The 25,042-nt window shown below is 43.8% G+C and overlaps 1 protein-coding gene across 2 annotated transcripts; it reads left to right on the top strand.

Annotated features, from left to right (window-relative positions):
• The first annotated feature begins 3,256 nt into the window (after window positions 1-3,256).
• PI4K2B (phosphatidylinositol 4-kinase type 2 beta) lies at window positions 3,257-23,967 on the top strand. 2 transcript variants are annotated; one of them, XM_087724889.1, is made up of 11 exons: window positions 3,257-3,596; window positions 6,283-6,440; window positions 12,310-12,510; window positions 14,458-14,589; window positions 15,996-16,149; window positions 17,408-17,475; window positions 18,237-18,336; window positions 19,548-19,681; window positions 19,935-20,069; window positions 20,474-20,533; window positions 21,758-23,967. In XM_087724889.1, the coding sequence occupies exons 1-11, from the start codon at window positions 3,320-3,322 to the stop codon at window positions 21,929-21,931; spliced, it is 1,593 nt and encodes a 530-aa protein (XP_087581015.1). In that variant the 5' UTR covers window positions 3,257-3,319; the 3' UTR covers window positions 21,932-23,967. The 2 variants fall into 2 exon arrangements, with proteins under 2 accessions (XP_087581015.1, XP_087581016.1); XM_087724890.1 differs by lacking the exon at window positions 19,935-20,069 and having other exon boundaries at window positions 3,261-3,596.
• Window positions 23,968-25,042: the final 1,075 nt, after the last annotated feature.

Below are 25,042 nucleotides of genomic sequence, written 5' to 3'. Positions count from 1 at the left end.
GTTGGACCCTGCCTGGCGGGTAGCTCCGCCCCCCCCCCGGCCGGGCTACCACGAGTGAAGGCGTCGCGCGCCCTCTAAGGGCTGGGAGGAGGAAGCTCCGCGGCTGTCCAATTTAAGTTGATTGGGACTGGGATGGGAGACCACCCGGCGATCCTCAGGCTGTAGGCCCGATGGGGAAGTGGGGAAAAAAGAAATCCTATGAAAAGGGAGTGGCAAGTCACTACAGACCAGTGGATGCCTCTAGAAAAAGGGAGCTTGCTTTCTTCTGTCCCTTTTTTAAAAAAACCATGCATGTTGAACTGTGCTCATGTCCAAATGTGCTAGTTTTAGGCAGGCGTGTTCCTCTGCCTCGCGCAAGAGCTCTGGCTTTTGCATAATGACGGCACAAGGCGTCATTATCCAGCTGTCATTTGCCCTTTGGCCCCGGGCATCAGGGCTTCCCTGAATGCTCTGGGGTTGCCTTGGTCCCCAGTCAATTCACACTGTATCGGTGCCTGTTTCTTCCGAGGTCCAACTCTCAATGGAGGCCGTAGCCTGTTGAAGTCCCCAGAGCTTTTTCTTGGGCCGAACGTCAAGAAGATACAGAGAAGGGGGAAAAAGGAATTAGGGGCTTCACTTTGGCTTTGAAAGGCAGATAAGCTGGAAACCAATGGGGATGATTTACAGGCTGGGCATCCTGTCTCCATGGGCTCCATTGTTTGATTAATACAACACTGACAAAAATATTAGTTGGTCTATAGTCTGTGGAGAGCCCTGGTGGCGCAGCGGTTAGAAGGCAGCATTGTAGGCTAACCCTGCCGACGGCCGGCAGTTCAATCCTGACTGGCTCAAGGTTGACTCGGCCTTCTGAGGTCAGTAAAATGAGGACCCAGATTGTTGGGGGCAAGAGGCTGTAAACTGTTCAGGGAGGGCTGTAAAGCATACGGAGAGGTATACAAGTCTAAAGGCTATTGCAATTGCTTTTCAGAGCTATGGACAGTTAAATATTATTACAGCCCATTTATTCTCTATTTATTCTATCTACCTACCTACTTACCTACCTATCATCATAGCAATAGCAATAGCAGTTAGACTTATATACCGCTTCATAGGGCTTTCAGCCCTCTCTAAGCGGTTTACAGAGTCAGCATATTGCCCCCAACAACAATCTGGGTCCTCATTTCACCCACCTCAGAAGGATGGAAGGCTGAGTCAACCTTGAGCCGGTGAGATTAGAACCGCTGAACTGCAGATAGCAGTCAGCTGAAGTGGCCTGCAGTACTGCACCCTAACCATTGCGCCACCTCATCCATCGATTCATGGTGGTGCAGTGGTTACAATGCAGCATTGCAGGCTAACTTTGCCCAGTCTGAAGTTCGATCAAGGTTGAATCAGCTTTCCGTCCTTCTCACATCAGTAAAACGAGGACCCAGATTGTTGGGGAGAAGAGGCTGTAAACCGCTGATAGAGGGCCGTAAAGCACTGTGAAGCGGTATATAAGTCTAAGTGCTATTGCTATTCAGTATCTTGCTTCAACTTCCCCTTCAATTGCTAAGAACATGAAAACTGATTGGATTGTTAGTTGATACAGAAAGGTAATATAAATTAATGCAAGTCTTTTAACAAATATGTAGGATTTTTCCCCCACCTTGATTCTAGCTTGGTATATATTCCTTCTGTCCATCTCTAGCTATATTCTCTTGGACTAAAAATTAAGGCTGATTCAGGAGTGTTTGGAAGAGTTCTCTATTTTAGAAACGCAAGAGGGCGCCGATTTATAACACAAACATTGGTTTCCATTCTACATTGTAAAATGCTATTGTGACCAAGGAGCAGGGCCTGATAACCACGCACGTACAAACAAAATGTTAGCCTGAAATGCATCTGAAATCAAATAGTTTAAAACCATAGGGATAATAAAAGAAATTAGTGAAATCTAGGGTTTTTATGCTGTTTTTATTTATCAGTAGAGTCTCTTTATTTAAAAGTGGGAGAAGGCATTTGTGTTTGCAAAGATGCTTTTAATCCATGTTCCTAAAACAATGCAATTGGGCACAGCTGGACCCAACAGTTTTCTTCCCCAATGACCAAGGGAAAATATTCTGCCTTCAAACAAGGTAAACAGGAAATTCAGGGCGTCCCTCTGAGGTTAAACAATTTCAAGGTTGGAGACGTTTCTCAGGAACAAGCAGCCTTTTTAAATGCTACGTGTTTTATTCTGCTCAGCTTGGCACTAAAACCATAAGAATTACGCAGGATCATCGGAAATCTGAATTGAGATTGGTGGACAATTCGCTTTATATTTTTATATTTTTCTCGCTCATTTGTTCACTTTAAGAAGCAACCACGTTTTTTTTTTCCAGGATACAGAATAATAGAGTTGGAAGGGACCTTGGAGGTCTTCTAGTCCAACCCCATGTTCCAGCAGGAGACCCTATAGAGAGAGTCCTCAACTTGTGGCAATAATTGAGCCGTAATTTTACATTGCTAAGTGAGTTTTGCCCCATTTTACGACTTTTCTTGCCACAGTTCAGTGAGTCCTTCCTTCTCCTTAGGTGGCCAAAGTCTTTGAGTTTCCTCTTCAGGATCCAGCCTTCTAAAGAGCAGTCAGGGTTGACCTTCTCCAGGACTGACCGGTTGGATGGCCTTGCATTCCAAGGGACTCAATGCAGGAGTCTCCTCCAGCACCAGAGTTCAAAGGCCTCCATTCTTTGGCGCTCAGCCTTCCTTGTGGTCCAACTTCCACAGCCATCCATTGCAACTGGGAAAACCATCGCCTTGAGTAGATGCACTTTTGTTGGCAGGGGGATGTCTCTGCTTTTTAGGATGCTGTCTAGATCTGCCATCGCTTTCCTCTCCAGGAGCAAGCCTTTCTTGGCTGCAGTCTCTATCTGCAGTGATCTTGGAGCCCATGAAAATAAAATCTCTCCCTATCTCCATTTCTTCCCCATCTATTTGCCAGGAATTGAGAGGACCGGATGCCATGTGTCAGTTATAAAGCCCAGCATTTTCCCTCGTAAAGAAATCAGGACTTGGGTCCGGATACACCGCTCAATGCAATGAAAAATTTTCCCTTTCTGACCCTCCCCGCATTTGCTGCAAAGTTCCCACGAATTCATTGTTTTGCCTTTCAGCTAGAGGTGAGGAAAAAGCGAAGGGCGGGGCTGGAAGTCAAGCCCCGCCTCCTACTCGGTCCCGCCCCCTGCTAGCTACAGGCACTAGGGTCCCTACGCGCAGGCGCGAGACTCTCCTTCTCCGCCTTTCCCGAGCCCGGGGCGCATGCGCCCTCAGCCGTTCCGACGCTCGAGCCCGAGAGTGGCCGTTGCCTCCGCGAGCCCCCATGGCGGAGGCCGGCTCGGTGCTTTCCCCCGAGGCGGAGGCAGAGGAAGAGGCCGACGAGGAGCTCCTGCAGCTGGAGACGGAACCGCCGGCCGTGGCGGTTTCCGGCCGGGCGGCGCCGACCGCTCCCGGCGGAGCCGTTCGCCTCCTCGCCGCTCGGGAGCCGTTCAAGGAGGCCTGTGAGGAGGACGAGGAGGAAGGCGACGACGAGGAGTCTGAGCCGCTCCTGGGCGCGGCGTCGGCGTCGGGCCGGGGCCGGAGGGCCCGTGAGGGGACAGGTGAGCTGAGGCGTAGCCAGGCGGAGGAGACGTTGACGGCTGAGGAAGCGGGGCACGCGCCTGCGCAGACGGAGAGGGGGCATCGCGTCACGTGGGATGCTCTTGCGTGAGGAAACAGCGCGCCTGCGCAGAGGAGGGAGAGGGGGCGTAACCTCACGTGGGATGCTCTTGCGTGAGGAAACCGCGCCTGCGCAGAGGGAGGGGGCGAGGCCAGATGTGGGATGCTCTTGCTCTTCCTGCTTGGGTCTCCCCAAGGGGGGGGGAGTATAGGCGGTCCTCGACTTATGACAGCTGGCTTAGTGACCCCCTCGAAGTTTCAAGGGCATTGAAAAAAAGGGACTTTGGGCCGTTTTCCCACACTTATATGACCATTGCAGCATCCCCATGGTCAAAAATTTGGATGTAGGCAGTCCTCGACTTACGACCGTTTGTTTACTGACCTCTCGAAGTTACAGCGGCACTGAAAAAAAGGGACCCAGGGCCGTTTTTCACACACAGCCATTTTTTGCTCACCCACTGTGGTCACGTGACCAAACCAGATGCTTGGCAAGTGGTTCATAGTTACGACGGTTGCAGTGTCCCCGGCATCAGGTGGTTCCCCCTTTGCGACCGCCGGACGAGCAAAGCCAACGGGGAAGCCGGATTCGGTTCACAGCGGTGCTTCTGGCTTCACAATTGCAGTGATTCACTTAACAACTGGGGCAAGGAAGGTCTTAAAGTGGAGCAGAACAAAATCTTTCCCTTAGCAATGTAAAATCTGGGCCTCAGTGATGGCTGCGGGTCGAGGACGACCTGATGGTTGGGTGGCCATGAATGGAAGGCGGCCCCTCGTGGAGTCCCTGCGAGAAAGGAGCACTGATTTGAAGTCCTAGCTGGGGGGGGGGGTTGGGCCAGTTGCTCTCTGAATGCTTGACAGCTGCTTCACATTGATGACTTCATATTGCAATGTCCTGGGGTCACGTGACACCCCCTTTTGCGACCTTCGGACAAGCAAAACCAATAGACTAATTGGATAGGCTGAATGAGCGTGTGGCTAACTTAACAACTGGGGTGTATTTTGCTTAAGAACTGTGGCAAGGAAAGTTGTAAAGTGGCAGCAAAACTCACTTAACAAATGTTTTGAGTTTGGGCTCAATTGTGGTCGTAAGTCGAGAACTATCTGTCTGTTGCTTTGAAAAAACTGCAGAGACGAGTTCCAGGGAGTTTCCTGGAGTCAAGGCTGACTGGAAGGAGAAGAACCCCTTGAGAGTAGGGATTCAGGCAGAAGTCTTCAAACTTGGCAACTTTAAGACTTGTGGACTTCGACTCCCAGAATTCTCCAGCCAGCATAATTTACTCTCTTGTAATCCCTTCCTCTCTCTCCACTTAGATCAGAGGTCTTCCAACGTGGCAACTTTTAAGACTTGTGGACTTCAACTTGAAGTCCACAAGTCTTAAAGTTGCCAAGTTTGGGGAGCCCTGGATTAAGGCATCAGGGCAGCAACAGAGAGCCTGCGAGTTTCAGTCCCAGCTTATGCACAAAGTGCGCTGGCTGATCTTGTGGCAGTCCCTCGAGCACTGAATTAAGGGTGGGCTCAGTGGTGGGATTCAGCCAGTTCGCAACGCTTCGGGACAACCAGTTGTTAACTTTCTGAGCAGTTCGGTGAACCGGTTGTTAGAAGAAATCATTAGGGCAGAGAACCGGTGGTTAAAATTATTTGAGTCCCACCACTGGGTGGGCTGCAGCTGCTTTGGGGGGGCCATATCCCAGCACTTTGGAGTTGAAGGTGGGAGGACAAGTGTGGCTTAGTTAAACTTATTTAAAAAAAAAACAGGAGCAAAGTGTTGAAGCTGGATGCATGCTTAGGGAATCGTTTATGCGCTTGTTCCTTTGTGGCCAGTATTCTTGTGAGACTTAGGATCGGGAGTAAAGAGTAGAGTAGTATACAAGATTGAACTGGAGCCCATCCTTGGTTGTCACAGAAATCCACTTCACTGTTGATTCTGAAGACTGGAATGGAATCTCTGCCGCGTTCAATATTAACGGTCTTCTATATGGGTCTGATGTGGGACGCGGTGGCTCAGTGGCTGAGCTTGTGGATCAGAAAGGTTCAAATCCCTAGCGCCGCGTAACGGAGTGAGCTCCTGTGACTTGTCCCAGCTTCTGCCAGCCTAGCAGTTTGAAAGTACATTAAAAAATGCAAGTAGAAAAATAGGGAAGGTAACAGCGTTCCATGCGCCTTTGGCGTTGAGTCATGCCGGCCACATGACCACGGAGATGTCTTCGGACAGCGCTGGCTCTTTGGCTTTGAAACGGAGATGAGCACCGCCCCCTAGAGTCAGGAACAGCTAGCGCATATGTGCAAGGGGAACCTTTATCTTTATTTGGATCTGATCTAATTCGTTCTGCATGCTGTCCTTGTGCCTATGAGGTTCAGCCCTCACTAATTCCAACGATTGTCGAGTCAAATTTCCAACCCCCTAGCTGTATTATGCAAATGTAGCATCTGCAGCCCTGTATATATTATCTTGGCCTTCGTATTGTGTCTCCGCATTTTTTCCTACTACCGGTAGGAAGTAAGCCAATGTTGAGTGTATATTGAGAGGTGAAGGGGGGGAAGGAGGAAGGTGCGAAACGGAGTTGAGGAAAGGAAAGAAACCATCAGCTGATTGCACTAACTTGAAATGATTGTCTCAATACCCACAGGAAATGTTGCAAGCATCGCCGAGATGGATTTCTTTGTGGATGATCCCGAATTTGCTGAAGTCATGCAGCAAGCGGAACAAGCCATCGAAAGCGAAGTCTTCCCGGAGAGAATCTCCCAAGGTTCCAGCGGAAGCTACTTTGTCAAAGACTCTAAGAGAGTGAGTGCCCTCGGGATTCTTCGCGGGTTTGTCTTATCAAAGGCTTGAGCGGTTTTGTGAAGTCTTTTATTTTTTATTTTTGCCATGGTCAGGATTGAGCGTGCGTATCTGCGCACAGCGATGCTAGGCTCCTTTCCTTGCAGCTTATCAGAACGACCAAGCGTAAAGCCTTTTTTACTGCTGTGTCTTGCTAGCAGGGCTGCTAAACCTGGGTACTTGAGAGACCGCCTTCTGCCAATTGCCTCCCATAGACCCATTAGATCCCACAGAGTAGGCCTCCTCCGAATTCCATCTATCGTCCAGTGCCGGCTGTCGACCACCCGGAGGAGGGCCTTCTCTGTGGCTGCTCCGGCCCTCTGGAACGATCTCCCCGTGGAGATTCGGACCCTCGCCACCCTTCAGGCCTTCCGTATAGCCGTTAAGATCTGGCTGTCCCAGCAGGCCTGGGGTTGTTGAGTTCCACCCCTACTCGAATTGGCTGTGCTTGTTGTGTTTTTTAAATTGTTTGTATTGTCCTGTTTTGTTTTTGTTTTACTTTTCTGTATTGTTCTCCCCTCCCTTTGGCTTTTGTTCAGCCGCCCTGAGTCCCTTTGGGAATAGGGCGGCATACAAATCGAATAAATCCAATCCAATCCTAAATGGATTTCAGCATATCCACGGTTTGTTGAGCCCACGCGTAGGGGTATCTCTTCCTTCGTTCTTTCCCAATATGTAGAAGCCAGAAGTTTGTATTTGCATTACAGTTTGCTATTAGGAGAATAACAAGTGCATAGTCCTACTCTGTGCCTAATGCATAGACAGCATGGACGGAGGGAACCGTGGGATTTTTAGTCCTGGTTAATTAACTAAAACATTCCCTTTTTTGTTGTGTATGTATATCTGGAGCTTATTGGATCAACATTTCTTCAGTTTATATTATTTGGAAAGACTTCATGATCAATTGTAAGAAAACTCTCATTTTGGTCCCATAACAATTCTCTTGCTTTATGAAGGGTCAGAATTCTTTAACATATGATTTATTGTCTGTAATGTGTTTCAAAAGATCATGTTTGTAATCTGTATGAAAGTCTGCCTGGTTGCTAAGAGTTGAAGCCAACTTGCTGGCACAATTTATGCATAGGTGTGTGCACGCACACACACATTTTCTAACTTTAGATTCATAACTCCTGTTGATGTCCAACTCTCATCGTAGCTGTCCACAACTGGCAAATATTTGGGTGATATTATCTGAGGAAGTTGGATTGGAGAAAGCTGAGAGAGGCCAGGTTTTGTATTTTTTTGTGATATAACTTGGAAAAATCTTCAGAAACTAAAGGGCACTAATCCATAAGAGCATTGTATCTTGCATCTTTCTGGGAAACAGAATTGCTGTTTTGTTCTGGATCTATCTCCAAATCCTGCTAAACAGTAAAATGTGGGTCATATTTATCTTTTGTGTTGAAATAATACAGCTCAGTGGCACGACCTGAATTTCTGGATCAAGTAAAATTGAGGAAATAAGGTTGCTTTATACACAAGGAAAATACGCTTCATAAATCCTTGAAGTGCATGTGATGCTCAATAACATTAGATGGCATAAGAAATTTGGATGAAAGGACATTAATATTAAACGCAACAGGATTTTTAGTATAACTACTATCTTCCATAAAGTAGCTCCATACTAAAATAGTTCTACAGCAGCCTTCCCTTCACAATTACTGGTATTTGTTGTTGTTAGTTGCAAAGTCGTGTCCGACCCATCGTGACCCCATGGACCACATTCCTCCAGGCCTTCCTGTCCTCTCCCATCCTCTGGAGTCCATTTAAGCTCATGCAGGCTACTTCTGTGACTCCATCCAGCCTCATCCTTCTCTGCTGTCCCCTTCTTCTTCTTTTGCCCTCCATCGTTCCCAGCATGAGGCTCTTCTCCAGGGAGTCCTTCTTCCTTCTCATCAGGTGGCCAAAGTCTTTGAGTTTCCTCTTCAGGATCTGGCCTTCTAAAGAGCAGCCAGGGTTGATCTCCTCTAGGACTGACTGGTTGGATGACTTGCAGTCCAAGGGACTCAATGCAGGAGTCTTCTTCTCCAGCCCCAGAGTCCAAAGGCCTCCATTCTTTGGCGCTCAACCTTCCTTATGGTCCAACCTTCACAGCCATCCATGGCAACTGGGAAAACCACAGCCTTGGCTAGACACACTTTTGTTGGCAGGGGGATGTCTCTGCTTTTTAGTCTGCTGTCTCGCTTTCCTCCTCAGGAGCAAGCCTCTTTTGATTTCTTGGCTGCAGTTCCCATCTGCAGTGATCTTAGAGCCCAGGAAGATAAAATCTGTCCCTACCTCCATTTCTTCCCCATCTATTTGCCAGGAAGTGGGAGGGCCAAATTGTGGTATAGAAGATAGAAAACAGAAGGTAGGAGGGAGGAGAGAAAAGTGTAAGATGGGCGTATTTCAATCTATGCTCCAGGGTTTAAAAACAAATCAGAAATTTTCTAATTACCCCCATTTCTTCCCCATCTATTTGCCAGGAATTGAGAAGGCCAGATGCCATGATCTTAGTCATCTTAATGTTGAGTTTCAAGTTAACTTTTGCACTCTCCTCCTTCGCTCGCATCAAGAGGCTCTTTAGCTCCTCTTCACTTTCTGCCATTAGAGAGGAATCATCTGCATATCTGAGATTGTTGATATTTTTCCTGGCTTATTTCTCTGCCTATTTATTTGCAAATAATGTATAAAAATATATTTAAAATATCAGCATATTGATATTTCTCTGCTATTCAGCCTAGGATTATTATAGTAATTCCCTCCTTTACCAGGAAGTAAACATGAACCAGGCCAGTAATTGAATATGGCTGCAGAGATGAAGATGCAGAGGAGACAAAAGAAAGTTAGAGGAAATAAGGGAGCAAAATTGGAAATAATTGCCTATGTAATGAATCCTGGCATGAAAACAAATGTTGCAGCTGTTTCCCCCAAAGCCAACTGCTAATGCAATCATTGCCTTAGCAGCTGGGCCTTGAAGACTCCGACTGCAGATAATTCAGTGGTGGTCCTCCTGTATCCATGCAATCCCATTTTGAATGTCAGATCAATGCCTCCACCTTCCCCTCTTAAGGCCATTCATTATTAAAGAAGACAGATTGGCTCAGAATTTTATACAGGCTTGGCTTATTTCTGTGCCTCTGGCTCCACGCCAGGCATCGATTGGCACTCAAACATAAATGCTGTAATAGCATAACTAGTGGAACCTGCTCTTGTTTATCGTGACTTGCCATGTAGTCTCTTCTTTTCAGGCCATTAGTTTTTATTATTATTATTTTAGTTTGCCAAGTGTTGCAAAATATGCATCGCCCTTAATTTTAGGGACACTATTAGAGTCAATATTACAGTATATTGGGAAAATATGCAGTGATTGCATTTGAGGGCAAGTAAAACTCTCGTCAGAGCTGAACTAAACATTGCCGTGAGAGTGAAAAAAAAATTGCTAGTTTTATTGCTCCTTCATGTTCAAAGTCAGGGCTGCCTTTTCCTCTTTTCTTTCCACCCGAAATCAATGGCAGCTCCGAAACAACAACAGCATCGTATCGAGTTTTTGATTTTATTTTTGGAACGCTCTTTATTCTGCTAATGGATATTGTATAAATAAAACATGATGCTTTATTGTGACTACGGTTTAAACGCTGCGTGTATCTGTTTTGGAAGGTGAAGTTGCAAAAAAAAAAAAATGAAGCCTTTATATTTTGATGCTCGACTTGTATTTTGAATTTACGCAACTTTTAACACCTCAGAATTAACTGAAACACTGCAGTTGCACGGTTGCTAAGTGATTCTGCTTGTCAGAAGGTCACACGTGGTGATCCCATGATTCCAAGACTGCGACCGACACATATGTGAGTCAGTTGCCAAGTGTCTGAATTTGGACTGGGTGAGCTTGGGGATGTTGAAATGATCCTCTAAGCGTGAAAAACAGCCCTTTTTTTCAGTGCCGTTGCAACTTTGAAAGGTCATTGAATGAACAGGGGTTTCAAACTCAAGGCCTGGGGGTGCTTAGAGGTGGCCCGTGGGGCTGCCCTGGAAACAGCAGAGAACTGGCCCACGGTGCCCCTGCCACACACACACCCCGGACTCCGTTTTCCCTGGCAGAGGGTTGCGGGAGGCCGTCGCAGCCGAAAACAGAACCCGGGAACCTCTTTTTTGCTGGCAAAGTCCTCGCGCCTCCACGGATGCCCTCAACATGAGTGATGTCGAACTGGCCATGCCCCCCCCACCCCCCGCGGACTCCTGAGGTCAAACACAACCCCAATGCGGCTCAGTGAAATCGAGTTTGACACCCCCTACGGTAGTGACGTTGAATTTTAGATAACCAGGTAGCTTTAGAGAGCCAAGACCAGTGGTTCCCAAACTTGGCAACTTTAAGACTTGTGGACTTCAACTCCCAGAATTCTCCAGCCAGCACTGGCCAAGACCATCAAGGCTTCTCTTCCGTGTTGTTTGGAGATGTAGAAGTTGAGTTCTGGTGCCCCCTTCGGCAGGGAAGCCCACTCAGGTGACTTCGGACCAACCATTCTTGGTCAGAGTTGGATCTGTGGCAATTTGCTGTGCCTGACTCCCCACGACCCCCTCACTTCTCTCACCTCACCTACCAAGACTGCACTACTTATTCTTCTTCTCTTCCTTCCTAGTACCTCTCTCTTCCCACGTAGGACTATAACCATGTTGCTTGCATCTTTACGATTTATATTGTTTTATTTGTTTCCTAGTAGGATTTGATTGCTTATTAGTAACCTATGACCATCACGAAGGGTTGTATCTTATGACTCTTGATGAATGTATTTTATTTTTCTTTATGTACCCTGAGAGCATCTGCACCAAAGACAAATTCCTTCTGTGTCCCATCACACTTGGCCAATAAAGAATTCTATTCTATTCTATTCTACTCTACTCTACTCTGTTCCACTATATTCTACTCTATTCTTCTCTATTCTATTCCTTCACCTATTCTCTTCCCTTCCCTATTCCTATTCTCTGTTCTATTCTCTGTTCTATTCTCTATTCTATTCTCTATTCTATTCTCTATTCTATTCTCTATTCTATTCTATTCTCTATTCTATTCTCTATTCTATTCTCTATTCTATTCCTATTTCTATTCTCTATTCTCTATTCTATTCTATTCTCTACTGTATTCTCTATTCTATTCCTATTTCTATTCTCTATTGTATTTTCTATTTCATTTTCTATTCTATTTTCTATTCCATCTTCTATTCCATTTTCTATTCTATTCTATTCTCTATTCTATTCTCTGTTCTATTCCATTTTCTATTCTATTCTGTTCCTATTTCTATTCTCTATTCTATTCTCTATTCTATTCCTATTCCTATTCTCTATTCTATTTTCTATTCCATTTTCTATTCCATTTTCTATTCTATTCTATTCCTATTTCTATTCTTCCTATTCTATTTGGGACAATTCGCTGCAGGACCAGAGTTACACTAACATCAAAGAAATGGTGGTACGGAATCATATAAAGAAAGGATGCCAAAGGAAGGACAGAATGAAATGTGAAGGGCAAAATCAAAATGATTTTTTAATTTATTTTAAAGAATTACACAGAATTGTTAAATTGTCCTGCAGTAAGCTGGCCGCAGCGAGTTGTCCCATTCTGGCCCAATTCGCCTCGCAGAGTTATTGCGCTGAGGAGAAGAAGAGAATGGAACATTCGGTCTTTTTGCTACCTTGAGTTATTTATAAAACGAATAAAGGCGGGATGAAAAAATTAAAAATACATGTTTTTATAAACTATTTCTATGTACGACTAGCAAACAAGTGCACATTTTCCTGATTCCTTTCTTTATGATTCCTTATTCGTTCTTCCTTTTTTTACCCCCTTCTCCTTTAGAAAAGTATTGGCGTGTTTAAACCCAAATCTGAAGAGCCTTACGGTCATCTCAATCCGAAATGGACCAAATATTTCCACAAGATCTGCTGCCCTTGCTGCTTTGGCAGAGGCTGTCTTGTTCCTAATCAGGGATACCTCTCGGAAGCTGGCGCTTACCTTGTGGACAGCAAACTAGGATTGGGAGTGGTACCCAAAACGAAGGTAGGAGAGATTTGCAACATAAATTGAGCATGGAGAAAAGAACTTCTGGTCAAAACTGTGAAAAAATGTTAAATGAAAACCTTTCAAACTAATTTTTGGACTTGGAAGGGATCTTGTATGAAGATCATCTAGCCCAGTGTTTCCCAACCTTGGTGACTTTAAGTCCTGTGGACTTCAACTCCCAGAATTCCCCAGCCAGCTATGCTGGCTGGGGGATTCTGGGAGTTGAAGTCCATAGGACTTAAAGTCACCAAGGTTGGGAAACACTGATCTAGCCCAACCCTCCACCCAAGCAGGAGACCTTACACCATTTCTGACCAATGGCAGCCCAGTCTCTTCTTGAAAGCTTTCAGTGATGAAGCTCCCACTACTTCTGAAGGCAACTTCTGCTCCTTGGTTGATTGTTTTCACTGTCAGGAAATTTCTCCTTATTTCCAGGTTGAATATCTCCAGTTTCCATCCATTATTCCTTGTCTGGCCTTCAGGTGCTTTGGGAAATAAGTTGACTCCTTCTTTTCTCTGGTAGCCCCTCAAATATTGGAACCCTGCTCTCATGTCTCCCCTGGTCCTTCTCTTCCCTAGATTAGCCATGCCCAGTTCCTGCAACCGTCCAAGGTATGTTTTAGCCTCCAGTCCCCCAACGTCCTGGACAGTTGCAGGAACTGGGCCTGGTTAGTCTAGTGAAGAGAAGGACCAGGGGAGACAGGAGAGCATCTTCCAATATTTGAGGGGCTGCCACAGAGAGGAGGGGGTCAAGCTACGTCCAACGTATGTTTTAGCCTCCAGTCCCCCAATCATCCTGGTTGCTCTTCTCTGCACTCTTTCTAGAGTCTCCACCTCTTTTTTTATAGTGTGGTGACCAAAACTGGATGCAGTACTCTAGGTGTGGCCTTACTAAGGCTTTATAAAGTGGTATTAGCATCTCCCTTGATCTTGATTGTACCCCTCTGTTCATGCAATTTAGGATTGCGTTGGCTTTTTTGGCTGCTACTGCAGACGGCTGGCTCATATTGGCCTCAGGGGGAGTTTGGTGGAATTTGAGGGAGATGTCAGCATGAGGCAGAAAATTAGCTTAGGTGAAGGGCCCTTCCCTTTTTTGGCCTGGGGGTCCAATTGGAATTTTGGGTATATTTTATCGATACGCTGCTATAGATACAGAGCTGCCGACATCACTCTCAACCCTGCAGCTTTCAGGGTGGATCCAGCCAATCCCCTTTTCTCCCTTCCTGTACACTTTTTCACTCCTCCTTTTTTTGCAACGGCTTGCAAATTTGACAACTTGCAATTTCGTTGTAATTCTCCGAAACTGGCCTCATAAAAATGTTGCTGGAATGCAAGCAATCAACTGTAGCAGAAGTCACCTCAAATGAAGTCGCCAAGGTGCCTCGGTTGATTCTCCTCTGACTTCTGAGCAGTTGATGACTTAGTGGAGGGAGACAAACGTTTTCATCTTTGTTTATTACTAGAAAGCATAGAGGCAAGATACAGGTAGTCCTCGACTTACGACCACAATTGAGCCTAACATTTATGCTGGTAAGGGACACATTTGTTAAGTGAGCTTTTGTCCCATTGTGCAACCTTTCAGTTGCTAAGTGAATCACTGCCGTTGTTAAGTTAGTAACCTGGTTGTTAAGTGAATCTGGCTTCCCCCTTGACTTTGCTAGACAAAAGGTTGCAAAGGGGGATACCACGTGACCCCAGGACGCTGCAACGGTCATAACGATGAACCACTTGCCGGGCGTCTGAATTTTGATCGCACGAGGATGCCAAAATTGAAAGTGTGAAAGACGGCCATAAGTCACTTTTCCTCAGTGCCGTTGTAACTCCAGTCACTAAATGAACCGTTGTTTGCCAAGGACTACCTGTACAGCTTCGAAAAGAGGTGGATTCGATGAATGCAGTGTCGCCACGAAAATGTTAAACCTTATTCCACTGTCTTTGTTTAAGGTTGTCTGGTTTGTAAGCGAGACGTTCAACTACAGTGCAATAGATCGTGCCAAGTCGAGGGGCAAGAAATACGCTTTGGAAAAAGTGCCAAAAGTTGGCAAAAAGTTTCACCGCATTGGACTACCTCCTAAGGTAAACCCTTGGCAGTTCCCCGCTTCAATTTTAGGGCTGTTTGTTCTTTCTTTCTATTTCTGCTCTGGGATAATTTGTAAGTAATAAAAAGTATAAATAATAAGGAAAAGTTTTGAAGTTTTTTTTAAAAAACCTTTATTGAAAATTTAAAACATTAAGATACAAATACGTTTAAAAATAATTTTACAATCCTTTTTAACTAACATAACCATTTGTTATTCAAATGCATTTTTATACATTCCTAATTAGGAAGACTCAGAATATTATAGAGTTTGGGAAAACTGGTATCAATGGATAAATAATAGGAACATGAAATGCACAGCTTAGAAATAATAGATGTCTAGACATAGGAATAATTAGGAATGTATAAAATTGGAAAAGTTTTAAGTCTTGATGTAACACTAAAGACAGTAAAGTTTTTTTTTCACCCCACCGAGGAATCTTGAAGCTAGAAGACTTATTTCCTCAGTAGACTTCAATATTATTATTATTACACAATTGTATCACAGCGGCCAGTTTTTTCGCCGGATTTCGCATTGGTTACTAGTCGGGCCCCACCCAGGGGCATCGGACGTCATAACGTATTTTCGTAATATGCGTGCAGTTCCAAGCAGTGCGTCTTTTTTGCATTTGACTGATGGTGATTTTGTCAACTTTTAACTGTTTTAAATGTAATTCCAGTGCTTTTGGAATAGCACCCAGTGTGCCGATTACCACTGGAATTACCACTGCTGGTTTGTGCCATAGTCATTGAATTTCAATTTTTAAGTCCTGGTATTTTGCGATTTTTTCATGTTCCTTCTCGGCGACCCTGCTATCACCTGGTATTGCGATGTCTATGATTGTGACCTTATTTTTCTCAACCAGTGTGATGTCTGGTGTATTATGCGCCAGTATTTTGTCCGTTTGTATGCGAAAATCCCACAAGATCTTGACCATCTGATTTTCGGTGACTTTTTCAGGCTGATGTTCCCACCAGTTTGTTGCTGTTTTAATATTATAATTTTTGCACAAATTCCAATGGATCATTTGTGCTACTGAATTGTGCCGCAATAATTATTATTATTTTAAACAAGAAATACAAGAAAACACAGACAAAACTCTAATTCCCCACCATGCATCGGAGGACTTTTGGGCCTTTGAGTCTTGAAGTGCAGGTTCAGATTAAAAATACATTTTGAAAGGCATTCTCAAGCCAACTGAACTTGACAATTAGCAGTGGAATCTTCTTTCCCCATAAATGTTATTTTTATATCTATTGATTAAACTCCTGGCTGTACTTAGGAAGGGCATTGACTTTAACATCTTTATTTGCTTTCACGTAGAAAGAGCACTTTATAAATGCTTTATGCGTCCAGGCCTGTTTCATAAATGCAGGCTTTTTTTTCTTTTTTTTTAAATCGTAGGTCGGCTCCTTTCAGCTTTTCGTGGAAGGTTACAAGGAGGCTGACTATTGGCTCAGGAAATTTGAAACCGACCCCTTGCCTGAGAACACAAGGAAGCAGTTTCAGTCCCAGTTTGAGAAACTGGTCGTGCTTGATTATGTTATCAGAAATACTGGTATGTAATACGGTTTTTTAAGATGCTGAGCTTGTCGATCAGAAAGGCCGGCCGTTTGGCGGTTTGAATCCCCAGCGCCGCATAACGGAGTGAACTCCCATGACTTGTCCCAGCTTCTGCCAACCTAGCAGCTCGAAAGCACGTAAAAAATGCAAGTAGAAAAATAGGAACCACCTTTGGTGGGAAGGGAACAGCATTCCGTGCGCCTTCGGTGTTAAATTATGCCGGCCACATGACCACGGAGACGTCTTCGGATAGCACTGGCTCTTCAGCTTAGAAGCGGAGATGAGCACCGCCCCCTAGAGTCTGGGACAACTGGCACATATGTGCCAGGGGAACCTTTACATTTACCATTAATAGGGTTTAAAAAAATAATTATTATTCTTTTCATCTCTTATGACATTATCCTTGAATTCTTATCAAATTCAAGCAGAGGAAAACGGGCTAGGAAATGTCCATGTTCTTTAAGGCTTAAATGGTATATATTGAATTGTCACTGCCTTTAGGCTGGACCATGGTAGACTAATATGGGTAGTCTTCAACTTAACAACAGTTCATTTAGTGACCAAAGTTACAACGGCACTGAAAAAACTGACTCAGGACTATTTAGGGTCTGTCTAGTTTAATGAAAAGAAGGACCAGGGGAGACATGATAGGAGTCTTCCAATATCTCAGGGGCTGCCCCAAAGAAGAGGGAGTCAAGCTATTCTCCAAGGCACCTGAGGGCAGGATAAGAAGCAATGGGTGGAAACTAATCAAGGAGAGAAGCAACTTAGAACTAAGGAGGAATTTCCCGACAGAGAGAACATTTAAGCAGTAGAACGAACTGCCTTCAGAAGTTGTAAATGCTCCAACATTGGAGGTTTATAAGAAGATGTTGGATATCCATTTGACTAAAGTGATGTAGGGTTTCCTGCCTAAGCAGGGGGTTGGACTAGACGACCTCCAAGGTCCCTTCCAACTCTGCTATTCTATTTCTATTCTATTCTATTCTTCACACTTACGACCATGGCAGTGTCCCCACAGTCACATGACTTACTTTCAGATGCTTGGCATCCGGTTTGTATTTATGACGGTTGCAATGTCACCTGCAATTTGCTTTTTAAAAAATTCCACCTGCAGTTTGTTTAAAATAACAGGCCCAGACCTTTAAATATTACGAGCTGTTTCATTCTTGTATTTCATTGCTGTGACAGATTTTAGTGCGGCACCCCTTTTGCCTTTCATTTCATTGTGATTCTCCTTCATTTCTTTGAAGATAGAGGCAACGATAATTGGTTGGTGAAGTATGAAAAACAGAGCGACGGGACGGATCTTTCTGACAAGGTAGGACAAAGGGCCTTTGGTTTTTGATCATAGGGATGCAGTGTGATCAATAAGTGATGGGATTTGTGTTCAGTTCTGTATCTGATTATGAATGCTATCAAGAATTCTTTCCCATCCTGTGTTCTTAATGGAATAAGATAGAATTAAACCATGTGCAATACTTTCTCAGTCATCAATTTTATATTTTGGAGTATAAGATGCACCTTCCCCCCCCCTCAAAAAAAAGAGGGTGAAAATCTGGGTTCGTCTTATACACTGAATACAGCATTTTTGGCCTACCCTACCGAAACCCCGCCCCCTTTGCAAAAATGGATGTGTCATAGCCTCTAGGAGCCTTGCAGAGTGCTCCCGGGGCTGGGGAGGGCAAAAGCAAGCAAAAACAGGCCATTTTTTTGCTCATTTTTGCCCTCCCCCCAGCCCCCAAGGACACTCTACAAGCCTCCCAAAGCCTCTGCATGCCCTTCCCCCCCAAAAAAATGAGGTGTGCAGATGGTTTGGGGTGCCTGCAAAGTGCAAAAACGTTTTTTAAAAAAAATTACCTCTTCAAAATCATGGTGCGTCTTATACTCCGGTGCGTCTTATAGTCTGAAAAATATGGTACTTGTGCTAGATGATTGCCGAATTATAAATGGAAAAGAATATTGCATGACCTATATTGCGCGGGCTTAATATTCTGTTCAAATGTAAGTTTTTGTTTTTGTGCTAAATAGGCGTGCCTTGATTACTTCTGAATTTTGTTTTTGTTCATTGTTTTCCCATAGGAGATCCAGTGGATTAATGAAAAGGAGCCTATTATTCAAATTGCAGCAATTGATAATGGCCTTGCTTTTCCTTTCAAGCATCCGGATGAGTGGAGAGCATGTGAGTTTTTGAATTTTCCTACATAAGAATGCATGAGATTGCAAGAATTGTTATTAGCAGATTTTATTATATCTAAGGTAAAGGTAAAGGTTCCCCTTGCACATTTGGGCTAGTCATTCCCGACTCTAGGGGGCGGTGCTCATCTCCGTTTAAAGCCGAAGAGTCCGCACTGTCCAAAGAAGTCTCCGTGGTCATGTAGCCGACATGATTCAACACCGAAGGCGCACGGAACGCTGTTCCCTTCCCACCAAAGGTGGTTCCTATTTTTCTACTTGCATTTTTTACATGCTTTCAAACTACTAGTATGGCAGAAGCTGGGACAAGTCACAGGAGCTCACTCCGTTACGTAGCATTAGGGATTCGAACTGCCGACACCTCTGCCTGACAAGCTCAGTGTCTTAGCCACTGAGCCACCGCGTATATCTACAGATGGACAATAGTGTAAAGTTATGGTGCTGGCCTAGAAACCAGGAAATTGTTAGACATGAAAGCTTGGTGACTTTGAGTCACTCTGTCTTGCCCAATTAACCTCACTGGGTGGTTGTGGAGAAAAAGAAGAGGAAGAAGGACTATTATATATGTTTGCCACCTTGAATTACTTACAAAGTCATGAACATGGGATAGAAACCTAATGCACAAAAGAATAAATAATAATATCCACCTAGCAAACAGAAGGCAGGCATTCATGCTTTTCTTTTAAGGTGTTAATTTCATGTGAACAGAAATGATTAATCGGATTTTGTATTGCAAAGACCAGGGACTCGGTGGCCCAGTGGCTAAAGATGCTGAGCTTCTTGATCAGAAGGTCAGCAGTTCGACAGTTCAAATCCCTAGCACAGTGTAACGGAGGGAGCTCCCGTGACTTGTCCCAGCTTCTGCCAACCTAGCTGTTCGAAAGCATGTACAAAATCCAAGTAGAAAAATAGGAACCACCTTTGGTGGGAAGGAAATAGTGTTCCGTGTGCCTTCGGTGTTGAGTCATGCCTGCCACATGACCACAGAGACGTCTTCGGACAGCGCTGGCTCTTCGGCTTTGAAATGGAGATGAGCACCACCCCCTAGAGTCAGGAACGACAAGCACATATGTACGAGGAGAACCTTTATCTTAAAGTCAGTTAATTGAACATTACAATGGAAAAGTTGAACATTCAACCTGTTTATTCGGAAAGGCTTCCCTTCACGTCCCTTTTTGTCTCTTTCCCCTCCCTCAGATCCATTCCACTGGGCTTGGCTTCCCCAGGCAAAGGTCCCCTTTTCTCAAGAGACCATAGATTTGATACTTCCTCGTATTTCTGACATGAATTTTGTACAGGACCTCTGTGAAGATCTTTATGAGCTTTTCAAGGTAAATTTTCAAAAGTAATTTTTGGACAAGACTGTTTTAAAGTAGCACCGCAATGGACAGAATAATGCACATTTGTGCATATTTCTTCTATAGCATACTAGTCGGTTGGATACCCGTGCTTCGCTACGGAACTATGTGGTTGGGCTTGATAAATCGACAGTTAAAAGCTTTGTAAAAGCTTTAGAAAACATTAATGAATAATTATGATTGACCTCTCCTCTCTCCTTCTCTCCCTCACCTTGCCCCACCGAAGTCTCTCCTCTCTTATCCCCTTCTCTCTGTCAGGCTGGTCCCATTGATCCTCTCCAAACTCCCAGCCCGCAGGCCGGATGAGCCACGTGCTGGCCACACCCACGCCCAATGGCAGTTGGAACAGAGTTCTTTTCAGGTGGGGAGGGGAAGTACAACATCTCGCTCCTTATCCTCAGAGCGTGTTAATAATAATATAAGAAATACTAATGATCTGATGGTCATTTCAAAAAAAAATCTTTTCTTAGCGAGCACCTAGACGCCAAGAGGAAGATACGTGCCACATTTCAAGTTTGTAGGCTTTACGGTTCTGGAGATTTTGTGATGATGTTCCGAAATCACTTATATATATATATATATAGATTTGTTGTTCTAAGCTGTAAATACAGTGAAATGTCAAACTATGGAAAGTTAATTGGACTTTGTACAAGCTTTTTAATGGTTTCTTATGCTTTCTTATTATTTTAAGTCTGGTTATTTATAGGTGGATCTGATTTGACTTATGAAGGTTTCTCAAATCAATTTATTTTTCTCCCAATAAAGACTGACAAAGGGTTTGACAAAGCCACCTTTGAAAACCAAATGTCTGTGATGAGAGGACAGGTAAGGAGATTTTCTCTTGGACAATGTGTTCTAAATTTGCATCTTTGCCTCACCTATAATTGTAGCAGTTGCTTTTGAGTTAAGTATAGAATCTAGGTTTCCCCCCCCCCCTCCTTTCTAGATTTTAGTACACAACTTGTTTTCATTAATTATAAGTGGTCCACAACTTACGGTCACAATTGAGCCCAAAATTTATGTTAAGGCAGAAATTTTGAGTTTCGCTTCATTTTATTGCTTTTCTTGCCAGGTTTGTTAAGTGAATCACTGTAGTTGTTAAATTAGTCACCCGGTTGTTAAGTGAATCTGGCTTCCCCATTGACTTTGCTCGTCAGAGGGTCGCAAAAGGGGATCGCCTGACACACACACACCCCCGGGACACTGTAACCATCATAAATGTGAGTCAGTTGTCAAGATCCCGAATGTAAATCATGTGACCCTTGGTCATAAGTGTGGGAAAATGGCCCTAAGTCATTTTTTTCAGTGCTGTTGTAACTTTGAACGGTCACTAAATGAACTGTTGTAAGTTGAGGACTGCCTGTATTCCCTCATCTACACCATTGATGAAGATAATAAAGGATATCATCATCTTTTAACGACCCCATAATCCCTTGCGGAGTAGAGTCGGGACAACTGAATGCAGCTATCAGTTTTGTTCAGCAGATATATCCCCCTTGTGCCCAGAGAGACGAATATCTGCTTCTCCCTAGGATCGAACTCACAGCCTCCTGATTGGGAGGCGAGAGCTCCACCTCTAGGCCACGGCACCACTCCAAGATGTTGAAGAATACTGGTCCTAAAACAGAGCCTTGGAGTACCTCATTGCTCACTTCCCTCCACGTGGATGTAGTTCCATTAACTACATCCATGCTGCGTGCGGTCTCGTGTCCATATTACTGTAGCGAGCACATAGCAGGATCTCTTATAGGTAGACCAGGGATCGGCACTCTTAAACACTCCAAGAGCCACAAAGCCCCCTGTTCAATTCTGGAGCCATCTGGAAGTCCGGTTCCCCCCACAATAGAGTCTCCTCCTAGCGTAGCGTCCTTTTTCCTCTACCTGTCCTAACCGAAAGCCCTATCAATTGTGGAGCCGGCCGGCGGCAGGGAGCCGCAGCAGAGGGATGAAAGAGCCACGTGCGGCTCCAGAGCCGCAAATTGCTGACCCCTGCGGTAGACGGCTTTTGCCAGCGACAAGGCTAAGCTTAGCATGGTTCCTCTTTTGCAGATACTTAACCTTACTCAGGCCTTAAAGGATGGCAGAAGCCCTCTTCAGCTGGTCCAGATGCCTCGGGTGATCGTGGAGAGAAGCCACAGTGGGACACAAGGAAGGATCGTTCACTTGAGCAATGCATTTACTCAGACTTTCCACAGCCGGAAGCCTTTTTTCTCCTCCTGGTAAAAGACAAGTTGAAAAGCCCTTTGGTTGAGCAAGATGTTCTACTATGTAAAGATTCCTGAATATTTTTTTTTCCCCTCTGCCCTTCTGCCAAAACCTCAGAAGTTTTATATATTGAATGTACTCCGTTTACAGTTTATTTAAAATTGTGAAAAATTTTACATCAGGGAAACGAGGAGCTTGTCCTAAACTGTATTTTTTTAATAGACGGTTCGATGTTTTTTTTTTTTCTTTATTTAGTTTTGAAAAAGGGGTGGGGGTGGGGATAAAAGTTTACAGATGCCAAAGACTACTTTTGAATTAACGGGGCGGGGGGGGGGGGGAGAGATTCTGTTGCCTACAATATCAGAAATCATAATCTTAATTTTTAATAGATCGGATTGAAAGGCCCGGCCTTTTATTCCACTACCTAGTTGTCTCCCCGTCATCTTAATCTAATCCACAGGACCAATCCCACCCCATCTGCATTTTGGACTTGAAGGTGGGTTAAAGAAATGCATGTTGGTAGAGAGGAATTACATACCCTAATTATGTCATAGTGCTCACACCTTCTTTGCCTTGAAAGGCAGGCAGTTCTAAGTGCAATTTAGCATATGCTCCACTGCGCATTGTTTCATTTGGGAAAGGAATGGAATACTTGGTCGATGCTTCTTCACCACAGTTTCATGCCTAATTTATTGCACAGCCTCTGCATTTTTAGCTACAAGCTCCATCTGTACTAAAAAAAAAAAGAATTGGCTATTGCTATTTAAAAATCTGTGTTTTTTTTCCCTTTGGGGGAATACCACAGTTTTAGGAACAATGTTCCCATGTTTTCATGCCTCCTCAGTTTTTTTGTTTCGTTTTCTGTGTTAAAAATATTGAGCCAATTACAGGTGACTTTGTCGATGTTTAAAGAATATCCTTTCAAAAGACACCTTTAACACTGTTTTACTTAGTACCAAGAAGTGACACATTCCAAGAATTGTTTTTTGTTTTTTTTCCTGGACCAAGAACCGGATGAGGGAAAACGCTACAAAGGAAATAAATAAAAGGAACATACCGTAGTTATTTATTTTTATTTTTCTCAGATTACACATATCGATAGATGCATGCTTTCCGTCTTGCGATTCTTTTTGTCAGGATGATGAATTGGGGGAAATACACGTATTTTGTTAGGATATTTCTGCTGCAATTTTGTCAGGAGCAATGGGTTTTTTTTTTTAATTTTAATTTTTTTTTTACCAAAGCCAGTTAAATGGACTAACTTGAAACCAAAGTTCACTGGTGGATAAGTTGCCTCTTCCTAACACCACTACTAGCTTGGTCTCGAGGAGATCGAAACCTTTGCAAATCAGAAAAACCATTTTTGATCATTTGGGTGCCAGGCGATTCCACAACAGCTCTAAACTTTGCACTTGGCTTTTAGCTGATCGCTTGCGAGAAGGATGATCGGAGTGACTTTACACTTACCAAGGATTTAGCAAACACTTGTTTGAAACTTCAGGGTTCGAAGCTCAAAACGTCTGTGTCAAAAACGGGGGCTTTTGGGGGGGGGTTTAACGTTGTGCCTAGCTTTCTCTGAAATGCTGTATCTTTACCTGCAGAGCAATACCTCCGTTTTCTCGCATTGCTCTTTCTTTTAATGTTTGTTAAACCAATGTAACCTGTTGGGATAATTTACTTGATACTTTCAAACGCGTAAGCCTTAATGTTGAAAATTTACTGTATTGCGGGTTTATCCATTTATTCTGACTTCAGTCTTTATCCGTTCCTGCAAACTATTTAAAAAGAAAGGATTGGGGCTTTGCTTTCTCAAAAACAATAAAGGCCACACAGTCTGTGCTGCTGCAGATCTGCCACAATTGTCCGGTTACATTTAATTTATTTTAGGAGAGAAACATCTGGAAGAGGGAGCCTTCCCTTCTTAAGGTGAGGTTCATTTTACCCATGTGTAGTATTGGTCCTGCTGCTATCGTCCACATTCGGTATAACAACAAGACCACACTTTTAGCCAGCCTGATTGTTTTATCATTAAAGCGAATTGTTTCAATTAAAAATCTTGTGTTTCTGATCTTTTGACACTACCCCCCCCCCAAAAAAAAAACACCACGGCATAGCAAAGAGGATGCCGGAAGAGATCACCGAATCAACAGTAGCACGCCTTCCTGTGAAACGGTTGAAAAAACGAAGCACTGCTCCTGAATGTGATTTTTAGAGATCGCAACGTATTAAGTTCCCTCAAATAATTTGCATATAAAAGCTGGCTTAAAAAGGTCAGCTCAAGTCATTTTTTTTTTTTTACTTTATCCCAATCTTGGGAGGATCCTGATGTAATCACCAGTGTAGCTTGGGGCAGCGGTTAAGGGTGCTGCCTTAGAGACCAGGAGACAGAAAAGAAAAAGAAGAAATTGGAGGAAAGGGGGAGAAGAAGAAAAAGAATTAAAAGTGGGATTTTTGAGAGCCCAGGAGAACATGGCTAAAAGAGGAAGAAAGGGGAAAAGAGTTATCTTTAGTAACTCTAAGAATAGTAGTAAGATTGTAAGATTGTTATGGTATTATGTAACTAATTAAGAAATTTATATATATAAATTTGATAAATAAATAAATGCACAAATACAACACAAATGTAAAAAGGCAACAGTAAAATATTGGGCTTTCTGTCTGGATGGTCTCTTGTGACGAGCCGATGGACAGAGAATGGAAGCAGTTAGCTTCCTCCCATAATTGGGGCATACCAGGGGTTGTGACACTAAATATATATATATATCCAGACATCTTCAAGTTGCCAAGGTGGAGAAACACTGCTAGAGTTAATTCAGACATTCAGACAAGAATAAATTTGAGGATTTATGCGATTTAGGAAGTCCGATTCTGGTCCTTATTTTAAACCATGCAGATCAGTGTTTTTCCAACTCGGCAGCTTTTAAATTGGGTGGATTTCAGCTCCCAGAATTCCCTAGCCAGCTGCAAGTTCAAATCCACCCATCTTAAAAGCTGCGATGTAGTCTGTTGGTTTTCATGACAAAATAATAGCAAATAAATAAGGCAATATATCTCGATTCTCTCCTAACTTTCTCAACTGTAGCAAACTTTTTTATTTTATTTTAAGGAGGCCTGGATTTCAACTCCCAG

Source organism: Thamnophis sirtalis, unplaced genomic scaffold, assembly GCF_051295495.1.
Source record: "Thamnophis sirtalis isolate CommonGarterSnake01/CBP01778 unplaced genomic scaffold, rThaSir2_p1.2 scaffold_10, whole genome shotgun sequence".
NCBI classification, from domain to species: domain Eukaryota; kingdom Metazoa; phylum Chordata; class Lepidosauria; order Squamata; family Natricidae; genus Thamnophis; species Thamnophis sirtalis.
This window is presented reverse-complemented; position numbering and strand designations above follow the sequence as displayed.

What these genes read in the sequence shown, in the direction of transcription:
- PI4K2B (XM_087724889.1), top strand. Translation starts at nt 3,320, where the DNA reads ATGGCGGAGGCCGGCTCGGTGCTTTCCCCCGAGGCGGAGGCAGAGGAA. An exon ending in TTATGTTATCAGAAATACTG is followed by an intron (nt 16,150 to 17,407) that starts GTATGTAATACG and finishes ATTTCTTTGAAG; the next exon opens with ATAGAGGCAACGATAATTGG. An exon ending in TGTCTGTGATGAGAGGACAG is followed by an intron (nt 20,534 to 21,757) that starts GTAAGGAGATTT and finishes CCTCTTTTGCAG; the next exon opens with ATACTTAACCTTACTCAGGC.